Raw genomic sequence first — 22,943 nt, 5'->3', positions numbered from 1 at the left:
AGAAGTGGCGGAGGAAATCAAGTACGTAGGTATTTTCTACCTAATTATGTATGTAGTATTATAAAGTGATCTGTGTAGCATTATGTTGCCCTCTCTGCATTTCTATTTCCTACCTTCTTCCTCTTCTTAATCCTTGCTTCTATGTATGTACGGCCGTCTTTCGAAATTTGTATACAATAATCTCTTACTATGTATAATAAGTCGCTAACATATGACTATATGACTATATGATTTGTTTCTTTATCATTCAAAGATGGCCGTGAATACAGCCGATCATCTGTACATGTATGTAGTTGGAAACGAAATAGCAAGGCTGCACGCGAGTTAGCAGAGGACGGAGACAACAGCCTAATGATTAGTTTACTAAAATGCATGGCATGCAGTTAGATCATCAGGATTGAACCTTGGAAGCACTGGATCGAAAACAAAGTTTAACATCAGCATTCCAGGATCACGCCCCGGAGTGGGATACCTACATTGTATGTAGGTACCGCCAAGTCTCGTCCATACGATGCCATGCGAACATGATACCCGGGAGAAATTCAGTGGATCAAGCGGCTCCTGCCGAACCCTACATGTATGTAGGTTAAGCTTAGGTTAATGATAAGGATCTGCATTCGTTCAAGGTGGATCGCGATGATCCTAATCAAGTAAAGCAGATTAGAACATCATAACTCCCAGAAATGACCCATCTGGCCCTATATTACTAAGGTTACAATGCAAGAACGTCCCAAGGAAACCGAGTGAAGTCGAATAATGCATTAGATTATACATATGAGGTAAAAATACCTGGCCAATCCTCAACCACCCAATGCGCGATATTGCGCTTGAACAAGATGCCACTCCAAAATACCGAAAGGTCATTCGGTGCTATGTACAATGTTTTGATCTCTTCCAGTTTCCATGCAAGTACAGTTACCGAAATCCAGGGTTGACTAACATCAAGGGACGGAGAAGAAAAAGCAAAAATAGTGCCATCCAATGCCATATAGATGCACATGAGAGATATGAAAAGAAAAGGGCTGTCCAGCCACAATAGGGGGGAATATCTTCAAGGAAATGAGGGAGCTCAAGCATTCACGCATAAGTACGTGATTAAAAAAATAACTCCGTTGTAACGCCGGTTCCAAGACAAATATGGGAGATATCATGAGATGCAAAACGGACACAGAGCCAGAAGAAAAAGGGAAGAAATGCAATGCGAAGTAAACCAGAACAATCACAAAGGTCCGGTTTATCTGACTTTTGACTTGATTCTTTTTGATGATTCCGCGGAGCTACCATATGACTAGGCTTCACGGTAACCCCAAATGCGTTTTTGTTCACTCACCCACCACTTGCCAACTAGCTCGGCATCATTGAGCCAATCAGCGGACTCTCGGCCAAATTTAGGCTTAACCTCTTTGATGAGGGTCTCAAGAGTCCACGCCTTGGTGGGGTGGGCTTCACCGGGGTCTTCGCCTAGGTGAGTGAATGTGTACTCGAAACCTTCCTTCAGGGGAAGGACGAGACGGTATGGGACATCGGCTGCCATTATGGAGAGCATCGAGCCACCAGCGTTGATTAGCCCCATGTTCCAAACGATGCGCTTGGCCGGGCTCTCTGGGTGGGACCGGGCATCGAGCTGGGTGTCTTCTCGCTCGTGTTCTGGCTGCTCATCTGGTGGGGGTTGGTGGTGGTGGTGACGGCGGTGGGGTGGTTCATCCATAGAAGAGAGGAAAGGACGTATCAGGGACTGGCCTTGGTACTCAGGGAGGAGGGAATTGGCGATCTCGGAGTCGCGCTCGTCCAGGGAGTTGGACTGGACGAGGAGATCCAGGATGGTGGGGACAATAGAGAGGGCGGTGGCATTGGCGGTGATGTCCACCCGAGGCATGTGCGGGTGGTGGAAAACCAAGGGTACGCGGAAGTTGCTAATGTGGCCATTCTCATATGTGCCGGTCATGTCCTTATTATCTTCGCCAAAGGCTTGGCCATGGTCTCCAACGACGACGACTAGAGTCTCGTTGGCAATGCCGGTCTGGTCGAGCATGTTCATGATGTCGCCGAGCCAGATATCGACGAACCGGGCGGAATTCAGGTAGTTGTTCATGAGGTCGTGGTTGATGTTTCCCTGGTCGCTCATGTATGGTTCTTTCTCGAAGTCGTCTGGCGTGCTCCAGGGATGGTGGGTTGTGCTGGTGACATGCGAAAGGAACATCCGGGTCTTGTTGTTTGCAGCCTCCTCGAAGAGGTCCATCACATAGGGTCGAAGCTCAGTCTCCGCAAATCCGAAGTAGTTGATTTCTTGGCCCTGGGCTCTGTGTTTCGCGTGGGAGGATTGCATAGTACTCTTAACGACCTTGTGCTTAAATCCCATGTTGTCGTTCAGTACGTCCTGACGGTCATAGTCATCGGTAATTGACTGCATGAATACAGACTTCCAGGGGTTCTTGAGAGCCGCGGATTTGTCCTCAGAAGAAGAGTTCTGGAGGCGCTTCCCCGATTGTGACTTGCCTTGATTGAACAGATCGAGAATCTGTGGCAAGCACGGTTGGTAAATTTCGAGCATAGACTCCTCCAGAAGATCCACTGGCAAAGGGTTCACACCACAGTGACTTCCCAATACACTCTTGAAAGTCAAGGAGCTACCCGTCACGGCGCCACGGACATTAAGTCCACCCATGCCTTCTTGTGGCGGGGTCTGCCACGGAGAGTGGCTCAAGTCGAGCTTCTTCCCCTTGCTATCGGTTGCATACTCGCCGGTCAACTGTTGAGCGACCGGAGTCATGTTGACCAAACGATCGATTGCCTCATTGATGTTCTGCTTCTTATGAGACGCGAGAAGGCCATCGAACAAGGGGGTGCCCTGCTGGGTGGGGAAGAGTTCCTTGCGGCCACTTTCGAGCGTTAATAGCACAACGTGGTTGACCCCAACGGAGTGCTCCTTGAAAGCCTTTTGTAGGGGCCCATAAATTTCACCACCCAGGTTTGTAACCATTAGCGGGTCATTTTTCGGATTGTAGAATGCGCCCTCATCACCGGCACACACAAAAGAATATTGATTGTCCTTCTCTGCACGATCACTCGGGCTGAGATCCCAGCGGCTAAATCCTCGGGGTGGGTTTTCGGGGAGCCATGTGGCTCGTGACCATTGTTCCACAAATGTCGAATCTGATTGGAAATGAGGACCGGAGATCCCATTATCACCCGTGAATAAAGGGAATGGCATGGCGGGCTCGCGACATCCCTCCACCGTCGCCGTCTTTTTTTGGAAAGCATCGAGCAATGTTAGCGGCAGGGCTCCGGATAAGTGGTCATACGGTATAGCGGGCCTAGTTAGTTCCAAGAAAATGAGCGACACGCAGATGGCGACTGCGGGAATAATGCGACGGAACGACCGGATGTTTATCGAGGCCATGCACGATTTGCTGGGCCGGGAAATCAATGTATAACGCGATTTGTATCCCCCCACTGCCAGGTCTCGGATTCCCTGCAAGCCGAGACCAGTGATGTTGTACAAATGGGAATGAAGCAACCACGACATTAGTCCGAGCATGGTGGCCGCAGCGGATACAGTTGAGATACCGCTGAGGAGGATTTTCATTGCGGCCGGATCGCTCAGGAAGCTACCACCAGCTGCCCAGGCGACCTCGGCACCGGTTTGCATAAAGAATCCGAACTGGATGGAGGAAGCACCCCATGTGATTAGGCTGTAGTAGTGTTAGATTATGTTGCGCAAATTTCCCCTTGTCCTCCATTTCGGTGTTCGGTATTTGGGGGTAAACATACGACAGTGCCCCTCCCAACCCAGTTGAGAGCCATTGCCATCGACTATCTGGCGCTTGGAAGCGTAACAAGACCCGCGCGAATATGATAACCAACACATCTCGTAGAATGAGGGTGGGTGAATAGAGGACGAAGTAGAGGAACGGTAGGGACTGAATATGGAGCGCAATATGTAAGGCCTTCGAGGCGAGGCCACTCACGACGAGTGCCGAGAAAAGGAAGGGCGGCAAAGGTGGTAAGAGGGCGAAGATGGACATGTTGGAATCATTTCATTTGTACAGTAGAATCGCGCAGTTGGCAAGGAAAGTGGAGGTTGGGGGACTCGAGGAATGTTGAAATTGTAAATGACAGCCCAGGCAACAGGAAAGAAGAGAGAGGGAGAGAGAGAGAGCTCGGGAGGAAAGGGAAAAAAAAGGGTCCGCGATTTATTCTTAGATATCACGAAATAACAGAAAAAAGGCCAATTAGGCGATAGGAAATTGGGCACGCGACTTGGCTTCACCTGAGGCTCCCATTTACTCCAAATGCTTAGTTCTCTTCTTTTTTTAATTATTTCAATTTTTCTTTTGATTACGTCGCTGGAGCCACTTTTCCCATATTAGATTGCCATCCTGTCAACCTGTAACAGTGCTCCAAATTGCCCAAGTGGGCCTAATTGAGACACATAGAGGCTGTACAGGTTAATTATGTCCAAGTTTGTCCAAGGTTGTGCAGCCATTGAGTGGACCCTGCATCACACTATTCCAAAATGATTCGCTACTTCGGTGAAACATAAAACTAATAATACAATACAATACAATAAAAACATTGAATCCCTTAAATTCCAAGGTCCAATTGTATCGAACCATGGACCATCCTAGACCTCCCGAAGGCGTTCCAATCTAGGAAGGTTCCCAGGTTCCCAGGTTTCCCAGAGTTACTCTTCAAAAAGGGGAAATATGACCGTTCGCCTGTGCATTTGGTTGCATAAAATCTGGGGAAAAGTCAACATTTGCGCCGATTTCCCGTTTCCGCCCCCCACTTCCAAAGTTGGCCCCCTTCTATTATTATAAACGATCCTCGGATCTTGAAGATCCCGTGTCTCCGAGATCTGTGGAGAGGACATGAAACAATCGCACTGTGTATTTCTGTACATCTACAAATCTACAATATGTATCCATATGTATGTTGTACTCCGTACATTAGACACGTATTTTCCCATAATACAGGGATATGGTAAGAAACTCTGTGCACAGGCCTTCGCCTAAATATGCTTGGCAGTAGACCCTACAGGAGACTGTCCAAGGTTGTTGTACTCCATACGTCAGACCTGTATCTTTAATATGGCGACTCGTATGGAGTACCCCGTAGTTATGTTGATCTTGACATGTGTGATCATCTGATTCGACTCGACTCCGAGTGCTACCTCGTATTGATTTTAGTGTCGATATATGGCCCCCAGACCCCAACACTAAGGGTGGTAGTGGTTGTATGGGGGCTTAGGTAGACACATTAAAAAGCTAAAAGTGAAACAAATCCCGAGGTTGACCTTCAACACCAGAACTGTGCTAGCCTACAAGTACAACATACAAACTACATCTTGAAAGCTTCAACATTTGAATTGAACACCTTTCTATAAAGGTTCTCTATCATCTATGCATGTTTCTCATTCCTCATGATCACATCACGTCAAGTGTATGTGCAAAGCCAGATATCTTCTCTAATAGCCCCCGAGGTCAATTACTTCCGCTGATCCTTCAAGGCAGAACGCTCCTTCACACAATCAGCAATGCCCCTCCCAACATCCGACCCCAACTCCTCGAACCCCTTCACAACCCCCTCCCGATCCCCCTCGCCCATTTCCTGACTCATCTTAAACTTCCCCTGCAACCGCTCAACCCGAATCTCAATGCCAATGATATTCTTCTTCAAAAGCTCCACATAATTAGCCGGCGCATCGGAGACATTCCACGCGCTCTTCTTATCACCCCCAGTATACCCCATAATGCCCTCCTCAGACTGTCGCGACAGATCTTGAATCTGTTTCTGCAAAAATGCACCCGTTTCCTCTGCCTTGGAATTGCAGTACACACTGATCTTGCCGTAGGCCTGCACGGCGGAGTAGTTCCACGTCGGGACGACCTTGCCGGAAACTGGTTTAGTTTCTGTGTAGAATTTGGGTGTCACGTAGTGGTGGTGTGGGCCGTTGAAGAGGATCAACACTTCGTCCGTGAGCTCGGATTTGTTATTGCCTGCTGCATTTTGCTCGGCGAGGGCTTCCATCAGGGCTTTTGCTTGTGGGTTCTGCTTCGCCATGTGGCCGCGCAGGATGCCGGTCGGGATTGTGTCATCGTTCTCGGTTGAGGGAGGTACATCGAGGACGAAGGGGATGTGGCTTGATTGGATAAACGAGTAGATTGGGGATTTGATCGCCGTTGTTAGGATTCCCAATGGGTTGTCGCGGATGAATTGCTGGAGAACGGGGAGTTGTCCCTCGGCGTGGGCGGCGCGGAGATACATTGTAGCTGTGACTTCCAAGGAGAGAGGACCTAGAGGCGAGTATGTTCAATGATCCTTTTTAAAATACGTATAAAAGAGAAAAAAAGACATTATAAATATGTGGGAGTTCATCAATATCAGTCATAGCATAGGGCGTGATTTAGATCGCATCTCACTGACTCCTCCACCCTGAGGGCTGTCATCGTGTCTCTGTGTTGTGTGATTGGTAGTCGGCACCGAAGTATCACCCCTGGGACCCACTCTTCCCTGATAAACCCAGGAAATCACAACTTAAGGTTCTAACTCAAAAGAATTGCCTGTTCTGTCAGTTGTGGATATAATTTCATCTACGGAGTATACTCGCAACATTGAGATACATTCTATTTGCAAGCTGAATTCATAACCCAACGGAGTAAACAGCTCAATTCCCGCCACGGGTCAAACGCCTCGATCAGTCACGTCTCAAGCGTTACGTCGCCATATTTGCCAAAGAGGGGAATTTGGTGTTGGGGTTCGACAGGACCTGAACGCTGACATGCAATCCGAACTCCTTGGGCAACTAGATTTGTGGCCCCACCCCGTTCATAGAGTCTACCCCATGCTGCGCGACGGACACGCCGTCAAGGTGGAACTTGTTGGGCTGCATTCTCAGAATTCGTGCCGTCCTGGATTTGCCTGCAAAAGACGCAGATGTGATAGACGACTGACCCCCGGCGTGAGCCCCTTGTAATATTACAACTGTTCCATCATTTCCTTTTCCTTGGCAAGACTGTTTAATGCCGCCCGCAGCGAGTGAAAGCGAGCGTCTTGAACCACGCAAGTGTCAGATATGTCTGTAGCCGATGCTTCCATGATAGCCAGTGTCTCGAGGCCTAGGATCCTTCTAATGCGACATAACTGAGGGTAAACTTTGAGCTTCGGGGTATGATATATCGAAAATGGAAGTGGATGGCAGGCTAACGACAATAATGCTCGGGGGCTCTAACTGGGTATACGGTCATGTATGACCATTGGGTCATGTATCTCTCGAGTTCCCTGCGATATTAGTAACTATCCATCTTTTAGGCCAATGGATGAAAGACCAAAGGAGAAATTCATAGCAGCTCTGACCAAAGAATTTGATATTATCATGAGTAGGGATGACTGAACCGGGTTACTATACAAAACGTGCACAAAAACAGAAAAAATGACGCCAACCAATAATCCAAAATGCACCAAACACACCGGATGATATTTTGGGGGGAAAACCGCTAAACAACAGAGCTCACCTGGGCAGAGAACTAATATCACGTAATACGCGACACAATCTCATCCTTCCCTAACCGCTCCAAAACACCCTTCTTCATTCCAAGGAACCGTTCAATATCACCACGACGCATACCCTGCTTATCACGCATTGTCAATACCTGTTGGATAGTCAGGGCATCCAGGAACGATCTCCCGGGGTGACCCGCATGACCGAAGTGTTCAGCTTCTTTTTCCGCGGCCTCCGTGAGACGTTGTCTAGCAGTGACGACTAGCAGTGCCGGGTTGGAAGCATGCGGAAAGACAGTTTGCATTGAGCCGGGGCGGTTAAAGGTGCTTGAGTTTGAGAATGTAGGTGATGGGTTGACGGGGCCTATTGATCGGAGGGAAGCGGCGAAATCGGGGTCTCGACCGTCCATGTCGATGGCTGGAAAGTCATTAGCAAGTGTTGTTTTCCGGGTCTTCCATGTGTTGCATGGAAGAGACTTAAAGAATCGCTGGCGAGTGTACGTACCATCAGACTTCACGCTGGATGCTTGCTCCTTTGAGTGGTATGTTGGACCTTGAGAGGGAGCTGTGGGTGCGCGAGGGGTCGAGGGACTAGCCTGGGGCTTAGGCTTGGGTGTGGGAGTAGGTGAAGGCGCAGACGCTGCTTTGGTTTCTTTCGGAGCTTTGCGCGGGCCTCTCGGTGGAGGAGCTGGCTGCTTGGGGTATTGGCGCCGTGAGGCTGCGCCAGCTGCCGACTTAACGGGCTTTGATGCAGCAGAACCCATTTAGAATGATGAGCTGTGGAATTCGGAAGTGTTGGTTGAAGGCGTTTTTTGCGGAGCTTTGAGCGGAGGTCCCGAAGTCGCCTTGGCATTCGATCTGAACGTTCGGGTCTTTTGTCAGCAGAACAGTCAAGACATTTTGGCACCGGAGTATACGAATCACACGAACTAATACTTTTGCAAGGTGTAAAAATACCTAAAGATGATATAAATTCTCAAGGATATTGGACAAGCACTCTTTACGTACAGTGTGAGTTGAAATAAAGGCCTGATCTCCGAGGCAGGAATGCTTATGCATACCATCCTGGGTAGGCGGTAAATAAAGCGGTAAGCAATCTAGTCCCGCCCTACATTGTGACGTCAAAAATACATAATCAACAAACAACCCCCTTAGGAGTATAAATTATCTAGCGAGATTGACTGATGTATAGCAATACAATATAGCTAACATGTGAAGCTGAAGCCGAATGCTAAAATGAAGTCGATAGGAAGTATATGTAGGCGCGGCTGTGTATCTGGGGAGCTCCAACCACCCACCCGTATTACAGACAATGTGTAGGGAGATGATCACAATTGAAGATCAGTGGAACTTTCGTGAAATTTCAGTGGAAACCCTGTTATTTTGTAAAAAACATGCTAGGTACCACCACAGTTAAGATACAATACCACCGGAACCCAAGACCACACGGCAGTTTGGGACCACCGTGAGAGTACAACAGGACCACGGCAGATAAATTTATGTAGTTTACCGGAGACCAGCAAGGCGCCGGCCCTGCACTTCACCCAACGCACGGCTACCACTGACGAATGCGATCGCACCGACAATAGCCATCGCGGGAAGGATCTGGAACAAGTTCCACGATGTGTAGTAGAGGAAGAAGATCCCCTCAAATGCGATCAAAGATCCGAGGAAGACGGCGTGCGAGAGAGGGGCGGACTTCAATGCGGTGGGAAGGTGGTTAATGTTGGCGCCGAGGAAGAGCCACTAGAGACAATCTGTAAGCAACGTCGTTTGCGCAGCAATGAAATCAACTTACCAAGCCAGCAAGAGCAGGAATAGCAGCGCCGACCATGGCGACAAATGTCAGGGTGATGACAATTGGTGGGCTAGACGCAGAATCCTTGAAGATATGGTGGATCTCGGGCTTTTTGCCGTATCGCTCACTCTCAACGGTCGGCACGGCCTCTTCGGGGTTATGATCGATCGACAACTTGAACACAGAGCTGTCGTAGGCAACAGAGCTTCCGAACCCACCAATGACGATATGCGCATCAACCGGACCGGACAGGGAAAGGAATTGAATCGGCAGGTCTTTTTGGGTCTGGAGAGCATTTGTTAGCTGCGCCGCGGAAAGTCGTTTGCAGGGGTTGCATACCAATTCGACTCTTGACTTGCCATTATCCTTCACACTGAAAGGGTAAGAGATATCCAATCCAGTCTGAGCATCCTTGAGCAAAAGGAAAGCTTGGTCTGGCCGCTTTGCAGAGCTGTCTTCCTGGGCTGTCAAGGTGACGCGTAGGGTATCGGCACCGAAAAGGGAGATGGGTTTGGAGAGCGGCTTGGATGCAGTAAATCTATTTTGGATGTGTTGATTAGTTTCATGTACCCTGTATTTGAGTCAAAATGCATACTGTTCCTTGAAACCTCCATTGACACCAGCACCTTTTGCTTGAACGGCCACGGTGGCATCAGTAAAGCCCCAAGCTGTGGCAGCAGCGCCAGGCAAGGCAGCTGCAGCCAACAGGCAGAATGGAACGGTGGCCTGCCACAGATGCATTGTGAAAGAAATAACTAAAAGAAAACCGAAATAACAGAAAACAGCTGTAGAGAGCTCGGGGAGATGATGGAGGATGGAGGAGTTGCAGAATAAGGCGGACAAGTGAAGCCGATAAGCGCCGATCAATCGTAGCCCTAATTTCTTTTCTGCTTGACCTCAACATCTTCCATCACTTTATTTCGCCTCATCTACCACAAATACAACTCCAACGTCCGCCTAGTCCTTATCAGCTTGTTTATGAACCCTTTAGAAAATAACTACGGATGGTTGTACCTCTGATCCCGTGAGTACTGCGGCTATAAGTCGGGCCCTAATTCCCAACTTCTCCCCTTCCGCGCACTGCGGCCTTCTGACGTCGACCCTGCACTTCACCTGATGACCCCATATATTCCTATTCCCACACCCTAGTCGCCTGTTGTTGGAGGTGTTATCTAGTCTTCCATTTGTACAGCTCGTTTGATCTATTTACCGCCTGCTGTATTTGCATGGATAGATTATAACTGACAACTTCCGGGCCATTTAGCTTTAAGTCACGATGCCTCCCAAGAAGGGCCAACGTAAGTCAATGCCGGCGCGCATCAATAAAGCGCCTACATTGACACCTTCACGGCGCTCCCCCGGGTACCTCCCCCATCAAAAAGTCCGAATGAGAACGTGCAACCCGCCAAACCGTTGGACCTTACATCCACCTCACCCCAAGACACTTCTATCAACATCCGTTTTTACACACCGAACACACCTGCTCCAAGTAATTTGTCTGTTCCAAGCCCTAGCCCACGTGGGAAATCTCCTGAAACACCTTCCTCGCGTCGAAGGACCTTTCAGTCTCGTCCGTCACGTTTGTCAAACGTTTACACGCCAACCCTAGAAGCCCCGCCCACCAACCCGGGTAGTCGACGAACAAGAAGAACAGCTGCACTTGAAACAACACCCAAGCAGGAAGTCTCAGATATTGATTTCCCAGAGAGCACAGGTAGCGCTAGCTGGACGGTTGACCAGTACATGGGCAGTGTTGAATCAGAAGGAACAGCTGATGGTCCCTCGAGCCCTACCAGTGCCTCCGACATGCGGAACTCATCCCGAGTTCGTAAGCCCACTATGAGAGCCCTTGAATCTTTTGAATCAACTAAGAGGAAACCTCGCCGCAAGAACATGACAGTGTCCACCCCGACCGTGGAAACTTCTGCACCTGCTACCCCTGCTCCCTCTGCTATCCCCGTGCCTACCAAGGTTGTGAAGAACAATGTTTCGAAGCAACCAATGAGAAAAACCAGAAAGTCAAAGAGAATGTCCAACTTGAACATGCGGAAAAATGCTGTCTTGATCGGTTGTGATATTGACGTGAAAGTCGCTGGCAAGATACTGTATGACTTGACTATCCAGTCCCTCAGCCCTGACTTTACTCTTCCTTGCAATTTTCCTGCGTTCTTGGAGCAGCAGCGAAGTGAATACTTCCGTCGCCAAGAGGAAGAAAAATATGGCGTCGACATGCCCACCACCAAGGCCACCTCGCCAAGTGATGTCGATCTCGACGTCGAAATGATCGGCCAAGACACCCCACCGCCTGTAATCGCTCCTTGTTCTCCCACCCCTCCTGCTCCTCCTGTTGTAGTCACCAACGGCACAGTCACCCACGATGCAGTCACCAAAGATGCATCCACCAACGGCTCAAGCATCCTGAGCTACAAAAAGCGGTCTGGCAGCAAGGTTGATAGCGATGGCTGGATTCAAACTGGCTATGTCAACTCCAGTGGTGAAGAAGTTGCTCTGATCCCTGAGAAAAGCCACCCATATTATCCACCCCATACTTACGGCTACGAGGGTCTTCCTTTCCCCCCGGTGCGCGCCAGAACCAGCCAGCAAGCCGAGGCCGATGCCACCCACAGCTTCGCTCCACTCATGGGAGACCGTAATCTCCCATTTGATGCGACAGCCCCATTCGTCACTGAAAATGTGGAGGAGGAAAAAGCCAGGGCTCTTGCTCGGACCCCTGTGCCAGCCCCTGCGGCCAAAAAGCCCCGCGCCCGAAAGCGCCGTCAGACCGCGGCCGCAGATGCCACCGATAAGCCCGCCTCGTCAGTCCCCACTGCCACTGCCGAGACCGGCGGACGCAAGTCACAGCGTCGCCGTCGCCAGACTGCCCCTGCTCCCACTGTCCCCTCTTCCGCTTCTCCCACCTCTCCTACCTCTCCCCCGACCACTGCGACCAAGGTCCAGTCTTCGGGCCCGGCTGCCGCTGTCGCCCTCGCTGCCACCGAAGGTGACAAGCCTAAGGTGCAGCGGCTGCGGCTGACCTTGAAGCCGGCGCCCAAGACTGAGGCCTCCGGGGTTAAAGCATCTGCTTCCAACCCCGCCGTGCAGTCTCCTTCCTCCCCCGCCCTCTCACGTGCGCCGTCCTCCGCACAACCCAGCAAGCGCCGCCGCCGCCGGGTCGTATGAGGCCCTGGTGAGGGCAAAATTATGTTTCCCGCCCCGGGCAAATATTTTCAATATTCTTTTTTTTTTTTTTCTTCTTGTATGATTAACAGCGGGCGTTTCAGGCATGTATGATTAGCACCGCGGGAGCATACCATGGAGTTTACCATGGTGAATTGTGAATTTCTTCAGTTGTCTTTGATATTGCTTCATTTTATAATCTTGTAGTCTCCGTAAAAGGAAACCCGCATAACTCTAATATCTCACGCAGATAGTTTCTTCCTCACATTCCACCGAGCTTCCGCTTACTCTTAGCTTACATTGCATTTACCTTGTGCCATCATAGTGACAGTCCGTACTGGAGACAATTGTGATGGGTATGTATGATGTACGCACTCTGCTTGGGAAGTAACTTTCAGCCAGTGTGATCTTAAACATAGGGTATCGCATCGGACAGTTCGAATTTATATAATCAACCACATCAACCTACCTAGATATGCAGAGAACAGCCTAACTACCACCAAGGTCTTATCATACTTGGTCCTAAAACAAAACAGGAAAAAAATATTGTATGCATTGTTTTTGGTGCTTGCAAGACAGGCTTTTCACTCAAATGCCATATAGCTTACATTATCCATGCTCCTCATAATCAGTGGTTGAAATAGAGTCTATTTTACAAGTTACTCTTCCTAATGTAGACGAGTAGTTATTTATAGTAATGCCTCAGGCGCCAACACCTCCCGGAATCTTCCCTCACAAGAATTCACGTCGTCCAATACATCAACCAAAACATGTAAGCACGCCCCGACAATTTCCTCTGCGCTCAAATTTATCTAACAAAAGTCAAGAATAATGGCATCCATCAAAGATCAGAACAGATACCGATCTGTGGACCCGAAAACTCGGCCTCCACGCCCAGTCCAACAACCCGCTCCTTCACGGCTCCCAAAGGGGGTGGAGGATATCCGGAAGACGAAAGAGTACAAGGCTGCTGCACGGAGGTATGTGCCATCCCTCTCTGTCTTCTATTTTTTTCTTTTTTTTGCTTCGGTCGTTCGATGGCAGATGATACATAGCAACAATGAGAAATCTAATCCTCTTTCTAGATGGACGACGACTATTGTCGGACTACCAATTCTAATGTACACATCGTACATTCTTTATGAGCGACGTGAGTTATTTATGCTTAGGCAATCTCAACCTTCTTTTGATTGGTACATACACTAACTTATTTCCCTTTAGTCTATGCTGGCAAGAGTCCCAAGCAGCTTGGGGATGTGCAGGCACAGAAGGACTAAGTCATTTCTCTTTGTTCTTAATTCTTCTGAGAGTGGAATTCTATGTACGATCTGAACAAAAATTGGTGCTTGAGAGGTTTACAACTGTATATAAGAAGTCCGGACCTTTCTCATCTCTATCCAAAGCAGTAACAGTATCTTAAGGGAAGAAAATCACAAATCCGGTTTTAATGCATTTCATTGCACTCATTGTAAACTCCAACGCCGGAAGTCTCAGTATATATCCATGGTTATGGGTAGGCGAGAGCAACCTACCCAGCCCAAATAACATGAACAGAAGAAAGGTACAACATCCAGATGCTTCGTTCCCAAGTTTGGGAGTTTTGCCCTAAATCCTCCGCACATTGCCAGCCTGCTGGGGTAAAAAGCAAGAAGGAAAAAAGTATGTAAAATCCAAAGAACGTATCTGGAAGAGATCATCTAAAAACCGAAGTGGCAGAAGGGTAAGGCGGGGAAAAAGAGATCGTATAGCTGTCATAGTATTGAACTCCAGGCAACGATCAACTGGCAACACCTTGGAAAGGAATGTGTTGATCCCCTGAGCCAGCCGACTGCGGCATAGATATCGAGTTACTGCCAGTGCTAGCGGGCTTCGAACTACGTTCACGCATGCGACGGCCCTCCATGAGACCACGCAAGCCGCGCTTCTGGAGACCGATAACGCTGCTTAGATCACCGGTCCAAAGCTCACGTTGGGGGCGACGCAACTCAGCGTCTGTGTCACGGCGGTGATGGGTAGACCGGGACTGCGAGCGGCTTTCATCGCCACTGACCCATTCGGAGTCGGACTGGCTGAAACTAGCGCTGGACGCGGATGTCGCTGTGCTCGGATTACTAATGGAATCCTCGCGGTCGCGGCGGGCGCTGCGGTGGCGGGAATTCTGGGAGACATTGGTGTCGATGCGGAGAGATGGAATACCTCGGGCGAAGTTGCTGAGATCGCCTGTGCTGCTCGCTGCTGATGCGGAGGCAGCACCGTGCTCTGTGTCGGACGAGCCTGATGTGAGTGCACCGTGTTGGGAGTTGCTGTTCCCGCCAACTGTGGGCGCAGTGCCGTTGTGGCCGGTATAAGCTCCGTTCAGAGCCTCCAGTGTACCTCCTGGTCCGCCATTGAATCCAGTACCACGACCACCGCCGGCGGCCATGGCAGCTGCGTTGAATACGGCTGCGGCGTTGCGCCCATCGAGAACTTGATGGAGTCTTTCGACGGTAGCTTCTAGTAGTCCGTCGATCTGGTACGGACGTGCAAGCTGTAGAAGCGAGCAGAGAATCTGTGGCGTGCAAAGCGAGGTGCCTGCGGGTGGAAGGGCTGAGGTGTAGAGGTATTGAACCAGCACTTGAAGAGTCAAAATGGTATGGGGGAGGTAGAGCACACGCGGTCGGGAGGTTGGGGCGAGGCTGTGGGCAGATGGAACTTCGAGATTCTCAAGCAGAGACTTCGAAGGTACAGACTGATTGACAAGGGTCGTTGCATCGGAGCCTATCGAAGGAGTGATGGTAATACTCGAGTTGCGGCTTGGGTGTGTCTGGGCCGGACGAAGAGTTCCGATGTCTGCAATACCTCCGTCCGACGACTCGCGGAGGAGTTGGATAAAGTAAGGACCCCAGCGCCGAGTCAAGACGCGGGAGTTGACGGAGATACGTTCTCCCCCGGCAGCCTGCAACTCCATGTCGGCCATCTCTGGCAAAGTTTGTGCGAGTTTGCCTAGCTCATCGGATGCGGCAGACAATGGCCGCCCACCTGATGTCAACTGCACTAGTTTCTTCTGCAAAGATGCTGGAACGGAGGAGGAGCTATAAGACTTGTATCCTGAGGTTGGAGAGGTGCGGCAAGAATTGTTGTAGAGTCCAAATGCCTCCAGCTCGACCAGGCAAACGTGCGAAAAGTTGATTCGTCGGTGGTTGTAATCATCGACAAGGCTTCGCTTCCTGTGTCCAAGAATCACAAAAGAATTACGCCGAGGCCAAAGCACTCCTCGGTTCCAACTACCCTGTCCAAATACCGACCCTCCGGCATCAATACGGCCCCAAGTCAATGTCTTTAGGTCGAGAGCCCACAGCGCATATTCTTGCTTTGATGAAGTCAGGTAGGTACCACTAACAACGAAGTGGCCATTGATAATGCCACCATTTGGGAATCGCAGTCCCGGAGGTGATGCTTGGCTCTGCATAGGTCGTTCGACAAGGCGTCCGTCCGGCAGGCGCACCTGCAGCTCCAGCTTGACATCAAGGAAATTGTAGTTGGAGTATATCAGCATGGGGCAACCTGGCGATTCAGTGCTATCTTGAATCGGCTCGTGTTGATCGCGGTCTGGAGCTGAGGATCCAATTTCGGACACATCCATTCCCACCAGGGGAGCTACGACACTGCGATAAGCGCCACAGCTCCTTCCCAGGGGGCTAGTGTTGGTCCACTTGAGGCTCCGCAGGTTGAAGACACTAATTTGTTCGATGTAATGATTGGAACTATCCTGGCCTCCGACCACCACCATCTCTGCACCTCCGAAGCCGTCAATATCCACGCCGAGTGTACCTTGATGACTGGAGGATTCGGGATTATTGTGGATGGCGGATAGTGGTGCACTGGCAGATGTGAAGCAAGCACTCGACGGTAGGATCGTAGCACAGTGTGCATAGCGCCCCTGAGGAGATTCATGAGCAGCAACACGCGTCCATGCCCTCGATGGTACATCGAAGATGTGAATATCCGACATAACCACGACTTCCGATTGTGACTGCAATTGCGGTTCCGCGGGGTTCTCGGGGTCCTTTGGCGTAGTTGGTGCGGGTGACATGCCTCCATAACAGACCAACTTGTTATCCCCCAAAGCACACACACTATGGAAGTACCGCGGCGGTGGAACATCTCCAGCGGGCTCGACCTTCGTCCAATGTCGTCGAATCAAATCCAATTCGTAAAGGTCGGAGGTGAGTTGAGGGCGGCTGCGCGAGAGGATCCGGCCTCCGAACACGTATAGCTTATCGCCCAGTATGGTCGTGGTGGCACCGACGAGAGGACGGGGTTCCTTGCCGGTCGTTCGCCGCACGTTGCATACCAGACCAGATAGATTGATAGGGCCAGAGGCAGACTGCTGGTTCAGGGACGGCGAGGCTCCCGGCGCAGAATCCTCTCGCCCTGAATCCATATACCCCAGACTCGACTGACTTCGCGACATCATGGTGGGCAAATTTCCTGTCCGCTTTCAACGGAGACAATCGTGTGGGCAGCCGTTGAGCCCCTGTTTCAGTTCACCCAATATCACTCGCATGCGATGAGACGTTTTTCTCTCGAATGCGGTATTCTCGGAGAATATTCCCGGCGCGGATCGTGTGTCTGGTACGGCTCGAGGTGGTGGTTTGTGGGGGGCCGAAAAAGGGGGTGGTTCCCCGCGACGCCGCAACTTTGGCGGCAGGCTTCACAGGCTTCACAATAAGGAGATGAACCAAAAAACTAGACGATGCAGACCACTGCCGATCGTATGGAAGAGCGCACAGTCCTGGCCGAAGTGTCAGCCGTCGAGTTTGGAGATCGGCACAAAAAGCGTTTACCGCTTTTCTCCTTCACATGCCCCTCCAATCTAGAGCCTTCAAGAGATCAGGTTGGAATTTTATATCTTCTTCTACTTGAATGGGAACATCCTCGGTCCTGTATTAGAAATGCACTTCGCCCCGCTGAACCTCTTCCTAGTATCTTCAGTGCTAACCTGGTCAACAACATATAACTACTGCAACTTGTCCGATGACTCGTGAATAACAATAAGATCGAACGTCTAAAAAGTAACTACAAAGAAATATACGTAAATCCTATGCTTTAGACGAGGTTCATGTAAGATGTTGAGAAGCAGGGATGAGTTTTCATCTGCCATTCTGGGGGGGTTCTAGCGAGAGACCACATAACTATAGATGGAGTATGTATGCGCGGCCAAAATAACCAGGAGTTGGGGCATACCAAGGGTGGTTTCACAAGCGGAGGTAATAATGATGAGACTAAAAGAAGCCTTCAGCTGTCATTTATGTCGATCTCGGTGAATATTTGCGGGCAGGTCTCGCGCGATCTTTCAAGAATCATCTAGTGCAGCACAATGATCATAACACGCATCATACATTCATTGAATTGAACCATCTTCGTCGGAACTAAACCCAGATGGGCTAAATACATTGTGGCCTCCCTCTTTCAATATATCGATGTTCTTTGCCTCCTGGACTACCTGCTCCGGGACAATTTGATGCAAAATGTCTTTGGTATACGCTGCGGAAACCATTGCAGCATACCACTGCCAGTCCTTGTTCTTATGCGAGTCTGCATAGTCAGAAACGCCTCGGATCACAAGGCAGGGAAAGTGATTCATCATCCCAGCTGCTTTCATTTCAATACACAAAATGTCCTTTTGCGCAGCCACTTCATCTCGCATTGTAGCGTTCCTTATAATCTGATTAACTGAGGCGATTAGGCCGTAATGAATTGCTGGATTGTCATCGTATTCCGTGCGTGGAGACCGCGAAACCAGGCAAGATGGACCATCGCCACATAATACAGCACAAGGTGATTGACTATCCCTAGAATGGAGAATGTGACTTCGATATAGCCGATCACTTGCCGAATCTGGTCGCTGACACTTCTTCCGTAGCCGCGGTTTCCTCTCAATGATCTCGTTGACTGCATCATCGAGTTTGTGTCCTTCGTGCTCATATTGAGCCTGAAGTCCATATACTGCGCGTCGGAGAATAGGTGGCTGATCAAGAAAACCAAGGGACATGAAACTTGTGCCTTGTACCGTCATATGAAATTCACCCTGAAGGACAGCACTCTGGTCATTGAGCTCGATGCCGACAACAATATCTCCAAGACGAATATCGTGCTTTTGGCTGGGCACGCCGCTGCCGATGCCAACCATGACGCAGATCCGAATATTGGGAAGGCTTTGTAACATATGTGTAGCTACCCGAGCTGCCGAGAACGAGCGATAGCTTCCATTTGGTCGAACCGATATAACCACGTTATGGTTCCCAATTCGACCCAAGGTACAGTCTTTTTTGTCGTGAGGCGACCGATATGCCTGCCTTTCGTCGAGGAACTCTTGGGCAGCAACATATTCAGCGGTGATAGCGCAAATCCAACCTACAGTGTAGTTCTCCGGGTTAGGCATTGTTGAATGAGGATCTGGCCTTATATCCCCTTCAATATCTCGTATTCGAGATGCTAGATCAGCGGTCTCAGAACTTTCATGGACGATTGACTCTCCCTCCTCTCCTAGTTCCTCCAATTCGTTCTCTCTTGATCCATTGGAATTAGGCTCACTCGAAGACCACGCCTCGGAACTTCCGTGGACGACCGAGTCCCCCTCCTTTCTTAGTTCCTCCAATTCGTTCCCTCTTGATCCATTGGAATCAGGCCCACTCGAAGACGATGCCTTTGAACTGCTTGCAAAGTAGGGGTTTTGTTGAAAATTCTGAGAAAGCCAGACCCTCTCTCCGTGCGATGGTCGTTCGTTGCCAGAATTCCCCGGAATTTCATTCTGGATTAACCATTCGTAAACCTTTTCAGAGCTGTCGCGAATCCTCTCATCACTCTCTTGTCCGTTATCATCCGCCCATGGCAACGCCCGGAGGGAGAACGAATGGATCTCCTTTGCGATATGATTGAGTAGCACGTCTTTCTCCACCATGACTCCCTCTTCTTCTGGCCAATTGCATAATGGGCCGCGATCGAGTCCTGTTGGTGTGGTCTTCTTGGAAAGATCACAGAGGACAGGAATCTGGTCTGGCAGAATGGTCGGTGCATGATTGAGCTTTGTGTGCTGCAGAAAGGCACTCTTGTCATTGAATTGCGATCCATCGCCACAAGCAAAGCAAATCCAATACGTCAAGCTGCTATGATCCTTCAGAATATGCTGTCGCCAGGCTTCCTTTGTATTGAAAAGGACATGCGGTTGATCGCAATCGGCCACAATACAGGTGTAAGGACTCAAATCATCTGCGATGTGTTTCCTATTATTGTATTAGTCTAGGTGTTATCGAAGTTATGTCAAGAACATTACCTCCACTTGTTTTTGTTTGCCATCTCTACCGGAAGTGCTTCGCAGCAACATGGACACCGAAAGAGATGTGCATCATCTTTAAATCGAGGTGGGCGCGGATAATTTAGATCGATTCCTGTGGTCGAAATTATTGAAGACGTGGTGGGTGCAGCGTGGTCGGGTTGCGGTAAATTGAAGTTATCGGACAATTTCGACGCACTGGTTGCAGTGACGATTGTACTATTGGCGTGTTTTGATCCATCATTCAAGGGTTTCGAATCTGTCTTTCCCTCGATCGTCCCTTCTTGTGTCAATCCAACTTTCTTCGGCGCAGTCGTGCGATTTTCATGCCGTATAGGGCGAATGTTGTTGTGCATACAGAAAGCGATTCCGACGTTTCAGGCTACAGCGTACCATACGCAACTGAACTTCGTTCAATTTCGAATAGTCTCGTTCTTGGGGGCAACACTTCAGTTGAGTGAACAACATTCCGACCAGGCGGCCCTCCAGTTCCTCGTGCTCTGTTGCTTCAAATCGCTGGTCAGCCTTTTGCAACCGTGAACGCATCCCAGAGCGACGAATGGCAACCGCAATCCGGGCAAGCTTTTGTAGGGTAGCCGTTTATATACTCTCAGAGCCTAGGTCTCCACTCCGGGTCGATGTGGTATGCTCGGGTCGACTTTGTTTTCTCCACTTGTTCTACTTGGCCATTAATATTTTGATTGACTTTTTCTCTGACTTGCTGTCCTCGATTTTCTTCGCGATGAACCCTTTGATCGCGACGTCGCCAACTCCATTGGCCGTACTCAGATCTACCTCAACTGAATGATATATCACAGAGAAACTGCAAATCTTCCATGACCTTTCGAATGTGAACAGCAAGGGCATCGCCTTCACCATCCGCTCTGTGTTCATCATCGACCCTGCCAAGAAGATCCGCCTGATCATGGCCTACCCAGCCTCTACTGGTCGTAACACAGCAGAGGTTCACCGGGTTATAGACTCCGTCTCTCTAGAATAGTGATAAGAGAGATGTAACAATTGGCTTGTATGATCTCATGTCTTATTTTCTCTCAATCTCTTCTGCTCCTGGTACCCCTGTCGATCGTTGCCCCTAAGGTTATATATTGATTTCGATAGAACTATGTATTTAAGGACCCTATGAATTGACTAGATCTCAGTTGATCTGATTCGATTGGCACCTTAATTTACACATTGGTTCGAGCGAATTATTACAAATTATTCAAACGTGTGACCGTGCACTGCCATATCATATACTACGCACGCTCTATTACATAGTGCCATTTCAAGGAAGTTTTGAGATACGAGTCTAAGACTACTGTGATAGAAAATCCACAAATATCTCAATATATTGGAAAGAGGAAAAGCACTATCTTAGGAACTACGACAAGATAATCTAGGAGCAAACAGGTAGAGGTCACACGACCTCTCAACAAGGTCCTACAAAAGCGCATGATTAAAAGGGACGGCGTGAGTAGGTTTCATTAATTTCGGGAGGAAATTGTGTCCCCAAGTATTATAGAACCCGTTTTATCATTCTAGCATCACATCATAAGACCCCGTTTACTCATCCTTAAGAGTAGTGAAACGAAGGTAACTATAACATGTTAGTATCCTCTGTTTCGAATTGGCAGTTAGACATGGAACTTACGGCTTCACTTCACGGATCTCGCCGAACTTCTTCTTGGCATCCTCGGTGCTAACTGTCGGTGGCACAATAACGTCGTCACCCGCCTTTGATCGAGTTAGTAAGATACTTCGCATAGTTTCAAGGCTTGGGTTGCGGAGGACAGGGGTATCATACCAGCCAATTGATCGGGGTGGTTACACCTCTCTTATCAGCGGTCTGGAGAGAGTCAACAACACGGAGAACCTCAGCTGTGTTACGTCCAGTAGAGGCAGGGTAGGCCATGATCAGGCGGATCTTCTTGGCAGGGTCGATGATGAACACGGAGCGGATGGTGAAGGCGATGCCCTTGCTGTCCACATTCTCCAAATCTTGAGCATCGATCATGTCGTAGAGGAAGGCGACCTTGCGCTCAGCATCTGCGATAATGGGGAATTGGACTTGAGTAGAGGCGACTTCGTTGATGTCCTTGATCCACTCCTCGTGGGAATCAAGTGCGTTGGCACTCTGGAAAGACGGGCGAATTAGCTAATGCTTGAGAGTTATCCATCTTAGAGACTCACCAGTCCAATCAACTTAACACCACGCTGGGTGAACTCGGGCTCGAGCTTGGCGAAGGCACCGAGCTCGGTGGTGCAGCTATTGAGTGTCAGTAAAACGCTTCGCGGAGTTAAAGAGGGGTTGGACACAACTAACACTGGTGTGAAATCCGCAGGGTGTGAGAACAGAATAGCCCACTTGTCGCCAATCCACTCGTGGAAGTCGATCTCGCCCTGGGTGGTCAGAGCCTTGAAGTTGGGGGCAGTAGAGCCCAGACGGAGGCTAACAGAAAGTTAGCATTATGTAGATACCTCAAAAGAGACCATATGAGCTTACGGAGCAGCGCGGTCAGCCATTGTGATTAGATAGGTAGGTAGAAAGGTATATCGTAGATGAAAAGGAGAGAGGAAAAGAAGAACAAGTCGGCGGGATACAAGGTTATAAGATGATGATTGGAACCGTGGAACCCCCTCCGGCTTTCGCATAGATACATCTCATCATCCATGGATTTGACCCCACTTAACCTCATCTGGCTGGACTGCCCCACCTGGAATGCATTATTGATGGCGTGATCATTGTTTCCGCCCGGCAGAACGTCCATTATTGGTGAATATACAGCAGCACATAACGTGGGCTGTTTAGCGTGTGTGATGCAATATCAACTGTGGATGAGCACTTCAGGTTCCTTGGGTTTCCAGCTTTTTACCCCTCAATTTTACCCCTCAACCTTATGTTAGAATGAACCTATGATCCTGTACCTGTGTTGTTTTATATTGTACATCTATAAATGGCCCCGGGGCTCTATGTGGTAAGTGATGGGTTTTGCCCATAAGATACATATGCATAGTATGTAGAGTACTATGATATCTTAGCTTTGTCTAGCGATTTTCCCTGCTAGCCAGTGACATTAAAACGCAAATCGCGAACTATATACTTGAGCGGGAAATGGTAAATCACGCAATTCTTACAAGACGACTTTGCCATAC

At 49.4% G+C, this 22,943-nt stretch overlaps 9 protein-coding genes across 9 annotated transcripts; 2 read left to right on the top strand and 7 right to left on the bottom strand.

Annotated features, from left to right (window-relative positions):
- Positions 1 to 1,288: 1,288 nt before the first annotated feature.
- Positions 1,289 to 4,025, bottom strand: N7455_002432 (uncharacterized protein; the record flags this gene model as incomplete). Its single annotated transcript, XM_040953274.2, has 2 exons — positions 1,289 to 3,692; positions 3,772 to 4,025. The coding sequence occupies 2 exons, from the start codon at positions 4,023 to 4,025 to the stop codon at positions 1,289 to 1,291; spliced, it is 2,658 nt and encodes an 885-aa protein (XP_040816192.2).
- A 1,462-nt stretch (positions 4,026 to 5,487) lies between these two features.
- Positions 5,488 to 6,267, bottom strand: N7455_002431 (FMN-binding negative transcriptional regulator; the record flags this gene model as incomplete). The annotated part of the gene is made up of 1 exon (XM_040953428.2): positions 5,488 to 6,267. One exon carries the CDS (start codon positions 6,265 to 6,267, stop codon positions 5,488 to 5,490), a length of 780 nt encoding a protein of 259 aa, XP_040816223.2.
- Positions 6,268 to 7,532: 1,265 nt separating this feature from the next.
- N7455_002430 (uncharacterized protein) lies at positions 7,533 to 8,264 on the bottom strand (the record flags this gene model as incomplete). The annotated part of the gene is made up of 2 exons (XM_040953310.2): positions 7,533 to 7,918; positions 8,006 to 8,264. The coding sequence occupies 2 exons, from the start codon at positions 8,262 to 8,264 to the stop codon at positions 7,533 to 7,535; spliced, it is 645 nt and encodes a 214-aa protein (XP_040816263.2).
- A 730-nt stretch (positions 8,265 to 8,994) lies between these two features.
- N7455_002429 (putative oligosaccharyltransferase subunit ribophorin II) lies at positions 8,995 to 10,100 on the bottom strand. Its single transcript, XM_065604277.1, has 3 exons — positions 9,894 to 10,100; positions 9,299 to 9,836; positions 8,995 to 9,246 (listed from the first exon to the last, which is right to left on the bottom strand). Exons 1-3 carry the CDS (start codon positions 10,037 to 10,039, stop codon positions 9,007 to 9,009), a joined length of 924 nt encoding a protein of 307 aa, XP_065462768.1. The 5' UTR covers positions 10,040 to 10,100; the 3' UTR covers positions 8,995 to 9,006.
- Positions 10,101 to 10,574: 474 nt separating this feature from the next.
- N7455_002428 (putative GPI-anchored cell surface glycoprotein) lies at positions 10,575 to 12,478 on the top strand (the record flags this gene model as incomplete). The annotated part of the gene is made up of 2 exons (XM_065604276.1): positions 10,575 to 10,660; positions 10,681 to 12,478. 2 exons carry the CDS (start codon positions 10,575 to 10,577, stop codon positions 12,476 to 12,478), a joined length of 1,884 nt encoding a protein of 627 aa, XP_065462767.1.
- Positions 12,479 to 13,255: 777 nt separating this feature from the next.
- N7455_002427 (uncharacterized protein) lies at positions 13,256 to 13,967 on the top strand. The gene is made up of 3 exons (XM_040953183.2): positions 13,256 to 13,455; positions 13,561 to 13,625; positions 13,697 to 13,967. Exons 1-3 carry the CDS (start codon positions 13,307 to 13,309, stop codon positions 13,750 to 13,752), a joined length of 270 nt encoding a protein of 89 aa, XP_040816283.1. The 5' UTR covers positions 13,256 to 13,306; the 3' UTR covers positions 13,753 to 13,967.
- Positions 13,968 to 14,252: 285 nt separating this feature from the next.
- On the bottom strand, positions 14,253 to 16,931 carry N7455_002426 (putative regulatory protein Ral2; the record flags this gene model as incomplete). Its single annotated transcript, XM_040953375.2, has 1 exon — positions 14,253 to 16,931. One exon carries the CDS (start codon positions 16,929 to 16,931, stop codon positions 14,253 to 14,255), a length of 2,679 nt encoding a protein of 892 aa, XP_040816310.2.
- Positions 16,932 to 17,858: 927 nt separating this feature from the next.
- Positions 17,859 to 20,336, bottom strand: N7455_002425 (5'-methylthioadenosine/S-adenosylhomocysteine nucleosidase family protein; the record flags this gene model as incomplete). Its single annotated transcript, XM_040953239.2, has 3 exons — positions 17,859 to 19,740; positions 19,791 to 20,092; positions 20,184 to 20,336. 3 exons carry the CDS (start codon positions 20,334 to 20,336, stop codon positions 17,859 to 17,861), a joined length of 2,337 nt encoding a protein of 778 aa, XP_040816235.2.
- A 910-nt stretch (positions 20,337 to 21,246) lies between these two features.
- Positions 21,247 to 22,453, bottom strand: N7455_002424 (peroxiredoxin). Its single transcript, XM_040953400.2, has 6 exons — positions 22,294 to 22,453; positions 22,114 to 22,239; positions 21,981 to 22,056; positions 21,595 to 21,924; positions 21,442 to 21,524; positions 21,247 to 21,387 (listed from the first exon to the last, which is right to left on the bottom strand). Exons 1-6 carry the CDS (start codon positions 22,440 to 22,442, stop codon positions 21,354 to 21,356), a joined length of 798 nt encoding a protein of 265 aa, XP_040816148.2. The 5' UTR covers positions 22,443 to 22,453; the 3' UTR covers positions 21,247 to 21,353.
- Positions 22,454 to 22,943: the final 490 nt, after the last annotated feature.

Source organism: Penicillium solitum, assembly GCF_028829755.1.
Source record: "Penicillium solitum strain IBT 25940 chromosome Unknown utg000001l_segment0_segment0, whole genome shotgun sequence".
NCBI lineage: Eukaryota > Fungi > Ascomycota > Eurotiomycetes > Eurotiales > Aspergillaceae > Penicillium > Penicillium solitum.
The sequence above is the reverse complement of the archived record's forward strand: the minus strand, read 5'-3'. Positions and strand labels throughout refer to the sequence as shown.